Below are 8,388 nucleotides of genomic sequence, written 5' to 3' on the forward strand. Positions count from 1 at the left end.
CGGAGTAGCCGGCAAGAAGGAACTGACGAGCGGTTGGGTCGGCAGGGGTATATATCAGGCACCATAGTGGCGCCACTCCAGGGGGCGATCTGCCGGCCCACCGAGTGTTGCTAGGGTAAAAGTTTCTCCAACGAACGTGCACGCGGCGCGCGCACACCTAACTGGAATGGATATGAGCAACACATCTCGAAGAACAACAGTTACAAAGGTGAGTAACCGTCTTATTCTTGGTGCTGAACTTGCAAAGTTCTTGCACTCCCCGAAGTATAAGGACTGCAATTTTTCGATGAGGGGAGACTTTTAGGGCTCACTCCCCCTCTTCTCTTTTGCTGGCCTGAGCACAATAGACCCTGTAGCCTCACTTACAGTCCCCGCTCCCCACTGCATACCTTACCCCACCTTACTACCTTGGGATTTGGCCCAGATCCCCACACACTCCCAGTCGCATGGTGTTTGAAATTCAGACCCTTTGTATGAATAGCCCCATGCAGTAGGAGATCCTTGTCTGGAGGATGCAAGACCATAAGGGCTGTTTCTTTCCTACCACTCACCTGTTATTGAGAGCTAATGGCTTCTGCTTATCATCTGGCAAGATCTTTGGCTGAAGGAAAAATCTTGCAGCAATCTTGATTTGTAATGTCATTAGCCCTGTGGCAATTCCAACTGTAAGACTTAATAGAAAAAGGAAAAGAGAAATGACCCTTTTAATATGGGTGTTGTGGTGAAAGGGGCTGGGAATATAGCCTGTTAGAGCCCCTGGGCGATGGGAGGAGAGACCTGCATTTGATTGCCAGCCCCTGGGACTGATTCCCCACTGCCCTGTGCAAAGGAAGAACAAAGCAGACGTGAAATGCCACCATTCTGCTTTGTAGCGTTTTACGCCCACTTCGCACAGGTGGAGAGGAAGAGGCTGCACTACCATCATGCACTTACCTGTGCTGTATCTCAGTGGTTCTCAACCTGTGGTCTACAGCCCTCCACCCCCGCCTGCCCCCGGGTCTGTCTAAGGGGTCTGCAAAGGACTTAGACTGAAAACTGACTGATTAGAATTCAACTCTATATAAAGAGAATAGATTTCCAAAGGGGTCTGCGCCTCCATTCTGTTCTTGGAGGTCTGTGAATGAAAAAAGGTTGAGAACCACTGCTCCATCCTGCGGAGAATTTCTTCCTGACCCTCTGCATGGCCCAGACTGTGATACCCTTACACATGGAGTAGTATCTCACCACAAATAGCTCCACTGGCTGCAGAAGGGCTGCTCAAGGTGTAAGATGCCATTCAGTGGGGCAGATTCTCCAGTTGAACGGGGGAGGCTGCAGGGAACCAGTTGACACTCCCTGATCCTCAGGCACTTGGTTTTGGCACAAAAAACGCTGCATAGGACCAGCAGTAACTTATGCAACCACCATATGGTTCCTCAGGGACCATAGGCCAGTGGAGAATCATGTGTAACAAAGTTTCACTCTGCCATACCTCCCTCCTACCCCAAGAGCTCCACTAAGACACTGTCTTCCTCATATTATGCTGAGGGTGGGGGTGAGCAGCTGGCACAATCGGTATCAGAACTGCTGTCCACCTCCTTTTACCCCACTGGAGAGCTCACTTGCACAGGGAGAATTCTCTTCCTGCTTATCTCTGGTAGCTTTAAAGCCATCAGCCCCAAAGTGGCCTTAGTAAACCAGAAAATTTGGCCCAATGGGAATGAGGGTATCGGAATCGAGCTGTCCTTCTCAGAGCACAAAATGAGCACAGAGGTGGTGTGCCCTATGTAATATCCATCCAACCTAGTATCAGTGCACATATTGTCTAGTAGTCCTTTTTAATTCTAATAAAATCTTCCTCCTGCTTTACAATGCTCACAGAATAAGCCTTTTTATGATTTTTTTTAAATAACTGCTTATTCTAATTCTGTGGCTACTGGTCTTATTGTCTGTAGTCACCAACTGGCTGAAGATAATAAATCAAAAGAGGACCGCCCTCTGCAAAGATTTCTGGGATTCCAGGAAGTGAGTGGCTTCAGGAGACTAATAGCATCCTGTAGGGAGTTCCTGACAGAGGCTTCATTTGCTGGGGGGCAAGAAGGGCTATTGCCCCCACCCCCAGACCTTGGTTTGTCCCTCCCAAATTTTTATAGGTCTATAAGCTCCATTATGTCTTCCATGCCCACCCCCACCTCCCCCGACTTTGCAGGATATAATATAGTCATATTTAATTTTTCCTGTGCTGACACAGTTTTGCCCCCCTCCACCCTCAAATTTTTCTGACATGACACCCTGATTCCTGAGATCGTGGGGAAAAGAGCGCAGTTGGCCAGGCAACAAAAAGGCAAACCGTAGACCCATATAGGTGGGCTGGTGGCTCTACCTTCAGAAAGTGGACTCAGTTATATCTTATGAAGCCTTGAAACAGTGATAACCAATCTTTGCCAAACTGAGGACAGTGCCGGCAACTTGCTAGGAGGCTGAGAGATACTGTTAAGGGAAGAGTGTGGCTGCCTGATATTTAACGCAGAGATCTGGGCCAGGGAGATTGCAGGTCCCAGCACAGAATGATTCCTTTATTTGAGCAGTCAGGACATTAGATCAAAATGGAGCAATGCTTGCTGGGACCTCCTTGTCCGCATTAGAGATGAAGGTGGAACATTGTGGACAATGGATTGCATTTTGGCTCAGCTTTTTATTCTTCTTATGTGCTTTCACCCTTTGATTACCCATTGTCAGCCAGTCCCCTCATAGTCAGCATTCTCCTTAAGATGGGAAAACAAACAATGTGCTTAGATCGCAAACCTCTCAAAAATTCCCCATAGGGAAAACAAGTTTAAAGATCTGCTGACCTTTGGAAAGGCTGCATGGCACATCTTCAGTGGAGGGCTGCTGAGGCTATGTTTAAGACAAATGCACAATTTATGTTATGTGGCAAGAAAAAAACCTCCCCCCAGCCTACATAACTTTCACCAGCAAAAATGCTGGTGTGAACAGTGCTATCTCAGCAGGAGCAGCTCTTCTGCCAACATAACTAACACCACTTGTTGGGGGTGGTTTAATTATGCTGGCAGAAGAGCTCTCTCCTGCCAGCAAAGAGCAGCTACACAGGAGACCTTACGGTGTCACAACCGTGGCAATACAGCTGTGCCGTTGTAAGATCCGTAGTGTAGACATAGCCTATATCTGTCACAGGAAACTGTTTTCAGATAGGTACCTCTTGTATTCTATAGACCTATAACTCTAAATCAGCACAAAGAAAGTGAGCTAACACCAGAAATGTGTGAAAAAAATGCACTTACATTCCAATTCCCAAACCTTTTGCCATTTCCAGCCCTTGGCCATGCTGTATTGGCAAAACAAAACTGTACATTATCATTATACCAAACAGAAACTGCACCACATGAATGATCAGATAACCTGGAAAAGAGAAAACACATTTCTTACACAGAGGAAAAGGGCAACCACTCTAATTTTGGTTGAATGCATGCTTATGCTGAAGGCTTGGCACGTACCCCATAATATGTATGCAATTTGCCAACCAGAGTATCTTGCTATTGCTGCCTGAGTTTAAAAAAAGGAGAAGGACAGAAGTTTATGATGTTGGAATTGCTGCATATTTGATCAGAGAAATAAAATACAGTCTTAGGCCCTGATTCTGGTCTTCATCCTGCTGGCTCCTCTCTGCCACCCATCAATCACAGGACCTGATTCTCATTGTCCTTCACCTTGTTCAGCATTTACACCAGTGCAGAGTAAATGCAAAGTGGGTGTGAATTGATCCCATTCTCACTGGTAACAGTTTACCCCCACTCTGCACTGGGTAAGTCACTGGACAAGGTGCAGGGCAACCAGGAATCAGGTCCAACCCTTTCATCACAGACCCCAGGGCTGGATTGAAGCATACAGGAAAGGTGGAGAAGTGAAGTGAAGTATGTGCTGAAAGTGGAAGGAGATCAGAGGAGCTTGACTTGGATTCCTGTACGGCTCACACAAGGGACCTGAACACAAATACATTTACCCATAATTCTACCCGCAATAACTGTTAGAACGTGTCTGAAGAACAAAGGGACAAGAATTGTTTTCCCATTCACTTCTATGCAGAGTAAGGCTCCAGTCCTGCAAACATACAATATGCTTACCTGTAAGCACACAAATAGCCCTATTTGGGTCTTAGTCGATGGAACATTTGCTTATTTAACTGTGTGACTAAGTGATGGGGTGTTAGTCACCCCTTGTTCTAGTACCCTCACTTTCCTGGGTGGCAATCTCCATTGTTATGTTTCGTGCAACGTGGATTTGAAAAGATGCCATTTCTGTTGTTCTTTGGGAGATAGCTTCATCATTCTGAATGACAAACCAAACCACTGACACTGTCTGTACCAGATAATAAACTGCTACTGCACGGGGGCCGCTTTGATGTGTGGAGTTCAAAGTTGAGGGCTGAGTGGCTCTCCTCCTCTGCTCCATCCCTCCCTGAAAAGCTGACAATGCCCTTCCCAGCATCTGAGCTCTGGAGGTGTGAATGCAGTATGAGGAGATCACTGAATAGCCAGCAGCGATTAACTCCTGGTCCTTACACAATGGCTGTAATAAACAAATGTATGGCACATAGTGGTGATCAGGGTCAAGTTCCTGTGATAGCTTGTTATGAGACATATCAGTGTTAGACTGAGGGCTGGTCTGCTCTGAAAATTTATTTCAGCATAGCCATGTCTTTCAGGAGTGTGAAAAATTGACACCCCAAGAGACATAGCTATGCTGACCTAACCCCCAACAGCATTCCTCCATCGACCCAGTTACTGCCTCTCAGGGCTTGTCTACACTACAGGTTATGTTGGTATAACTTATGTCGCTCAGCCACCTCCCGAGGGCTTGTCTACATTACCCGCTGGATCCAGGGGCAGCGATCGATCCAGCTGGGGTCGATTTAATGCATCTAGTTTAGATGTGATAAATTGACTGCCGAGCACTGTCTTGTTGACTCCGGTACTCCAACGGGGGGAGAGGCGCAGGCGGAGTTGACGGGAGACTGTCAGCCATCAACTTACCGCAGTGAAGACGTTGCAGTAAGTAGATCTAAGTATGTCGACTTCAGCTACGCTATTTATGTAGCTGAAGTTGCATAACTTAGATCGATCCCTCCCAAATGTAGATCACGCCTGAGTGAGATAAGGCCTGGTCTACACTACGAGTTCAGGACAAATTTAGCAGCGTTAAATCGGATTAACCCTGCACTCGTCCACACAACAAAGCCATTTACTTCGACATAAAGGGCTCTTAAAATCGATTTCTGTACTCCTCCTAAGTTGCATTGACCTAGGTGCTGCTGTGGAAAGCACTATTTTAGCAGGAGAGCTGCTCCTGCCGACATAGCTCCTGCCTCTCGCAGAGGGGGGTTTATTAAGCAGGAAGGAGAGGTCTCTCCCGTAGGCACAGGGTGCCTCCACCAAACGCTGAATCAGTGCAGCTGTAGCACTGTTGCACTTCTAGTGCAGACTAGCCTTCCGGGAGGGGGATTAACTAGCATGATGGGAGAACCCCTTCTGTCACTGCCGTGAGTATCCACACTGACACACCCCAGCGGTGCAGCTGTACCATGGCAATATTTTAAGTAGTCATAGCCTAAGAATGCTAAGAGCAAGTAGAAATAGTCTCAGGTCTGGTCTACACTAAAAAGATAAGTTGACCCAGCCATGCTGCTCAGAGGTGCGAAAAGTCCTCACCCCTGAGCGACATAGTTAAGCTGACCTCACCCATGGTGTAGACAGAGCTAGGTTGCCAGAAGAATTCTTCCATCAACCTTGCTACTGCTTTGGGGGAGCTGGATTGCCTACCCCTCCTGTCAGTACAGGTAGGGTCTACACTGAAGTGCTACAGCGGCACAGCTTCAGGAGCATTTCAAGTGCAGCCAAGCCCTCAGATACCACAAACCCTCACCTCGGCTGCAGAGTGTTCGTCAGCTAGGACTGGGGACTTTTATCCAAAGGGTGGGGAACAGGACGCCCAGGACCCCACTAATATGAATAGAGTGAGAAAAACTTGAAGGACAGAATGGAAAAGTGGTCTGGGTTTTGCTTGAGCACTGGAACTGTCCATGCTAAACTGCAGCAGCTGGTGTATGTGGGCCCGATTCTAAGGCACGTCCATGACTGTACAGCCGACGAAGTGTTTAGTGGCTCCCTATAGTGAAGCTGCAGTGGGGAAATCTCAATTTACACTGGTGCAAACCAGCTGGCTCATCTTCAGTGCTCTTAGGGTATGTCTACACTCCCTGCTGGATTGGCAGGTAGCGCCTAATCTACCAGGGATTGATTTATCGCGTGTAGCGTACACACAATAAATTGATCCCTGATTGCTCTCCCATTGACTGCTGAACTCCAGCAGTGCGAGAGGCAGAAGCAAAGTTGATGGGGGAGCCGCAGCCATCAATCCAGCGCTGCGAGGATGCTAAGTAAGTAATTTTAATTTGATCTAAGATACATCGACTTCAGCAACACTATTCTCATAGCTGAAGTTGCATATCTTAGATTGGTCCCCCCCACAGTGTAGACCAGGCCTTAGAGTGCCTGCCTGGGAATGCCTCCTCCAGAGCCAAGGCTTGTGGCTGCAGCCAGGCGCGCCTCCCCTGCCAGACTTTTCAAAAAGTCAGTTCCAGCCTGATGCTGGCTTCCCTTTCACTCCCTCCACTCTGGCAAATGTTTGTGTTCGCTCCTCACAGTCGTTGCACAGGAATCAAACCCAAATGCCAGGAAACGCAGCACGTCTCTGTGTGACTGAACATCGGTTCAGTTAGGAACCACTTCTTTACCCCACCTACCTACCAGTGCTGTGTGTGAGGAGTAGCCCAGCCTCACTAGTGGGGCAGCAAGGAGAGCTGGAGTGGGTGTGTGCCCCAGCCACAGGGTTGAGGTGCTGGTAATAGTAAGATTTGGAGAACAGTGAGGCTGGGAATCTGCACCATTTCTTTGCTGCTGGAGGAGTTCAGCATAACTGTCATTTAGTATTAGCAGTTATATGCCTTTCTGGTGGGATAAATCCCCTTTCCTCTTCCCATGCCCATTTCCCTCCCTTTGGTGCAGTGTCCATGTCCCACTCCTAGACTGTAATACAGCAGCTGTCTGATTCGGACCACTCTGAATCAGTACTGCAGGTTACTTTTGGCATAAGCTTGCCTTTTACATTAGTTTTACATTGTGAAGCCATCATACAATGAGATTAGCATGCTACAGAATCAGGCCCATAGAATATTGCACTGACTCATTAAAACTATGGCCTCATCTTGCAAAATACTGGAGCGCACGTGTAAACTATATTTAGGATGACCAAACAGCAAATGTGAAAAATCGGGATGGGTGGGGGGTAATAGGAGCCTATATAAGAAAAAGACCCAAAAATCGAGACTGTCCTTATAAAATCGGGACATCTGGTCACCCTAACTACATTCACGAGTTGCTCCATTGAATTCCAAGTGTTAGCAAATCAGAGCTACAGGCTGGGAACTTTTGGGGAAAAGCAGTGAGAACTTACCACGCTTTGAGAAGAAGCAGGCTCATGAAATCTTAGTGGAAGGAAAAGTTTCTTCCCTGCCCACAGCCGCTTCATGTGTTTCCTGAATAAAGGTGTCAAAATTAGTTTTAAAAAGTTTCAAACAAATAAATTGGAGATTTTATTAACTCAATAACTTTGTTTGACTGTTTGATCACAGAGAAGCTATGTCAGGTGATTTGATTGAATGTCAAAGGACTCAGCAATCTAGGCCTAAAGGCATCATGGATTAATGCAATAAACACAGAAGCAAGGGGAGCAATGGCCCACATTGTGTGTTATTGGGCATAACACAATACAATATACAACACTGAAGGATTATCCTTTGCTTCAACAGGAGTTTTACTATCTAAGACTCAGCAGTACATCTGTAAAATAGAATCTGGTCTACATTCCATACAGGCTAAGAGCACTGTAATTACAACAGGGGCCTTATATGAAAATTTAATCCAAAATTGTGATTTCAAGAGTAAAAGAAAGAGGTAAAGTGTAACCTTTCACCAAGACTGTGTGTGTCAAAACTCCTGTTTAAAGTTAAACCGCTGATAGCCACTGAGTACCAAAATACAAAAAGAGAAGTATCTGTCTGTAGACAAAGGACTCTTGTTTAATCTTAGAATAAATAACTTTGTTTTATGTGTATGGTTGAATGAATATGAGTGATTGATTTTCTATTATTTCAGTTGCAACATTTTGCTAGCTCTGTAGTTTTTCCAATTTATTTTGGGTTCTTGAGTTGGACCTTGTATGTGTATTTGGCTGAAAGGAGTTCAAATTTGTATTTTTGCTGAAAGGATTTTAATTTGTACTTGAATACTTAGGCTGGGAGGGTATTCCCATTGCCTATAGCTAAAAAACCCT

General features: G+C 46.2%; 1 protein-coding gene across 1 annotated transcript in view; it reads right to left on the reverse strand.

The window, feature by feature from the left end:
- Window positions 1–8,388, reverse strand: part of LOC116830296 (stimulated by retinoic acid gene 6 protein-like) — a 42,618-nt gene that overhangs the window by 10,801 nt on the left and 23,429 nt on the right. Inside the window, exons 12-15 of the mRNA XM_032789710.2 lie at window positions 7,510–7,591; window positions 3,495–3,543; window positions 3,282–3,399; window positions 552–671 (exon numbers count right to left, since the gene is read on the reverse strand). Of these exons, the coding sequence (XP_032645601.1) occupies window positions 552–671; window positions 3,282–3,399; window positions 3,495–3,543; window positions 7,510–7,591 (369 nt within the window). The remainder of the gene's footprint in view (window positions 1–551; window positions 672–3,281; window positions 3,400–3,494; window positions 3,544–7,509; window positions 7,592–8,388) is intronic.

This window comes from Chelonoidis abingdonii, chromosome 6 (genome assembly GCF_003597395.2).
Source record: "Chelonoidis abingdonii isolate Lonesome George chromosome 6, CheloAbing_2.0, whole genome shotgun sequence".
In the NCBI taxonomy this organism is placed as follows: Eukaryota; Metazoa; Chordata; order Testudines; family Testudinidae; genus Chelonoidis; species Chelonoidis abingdonii.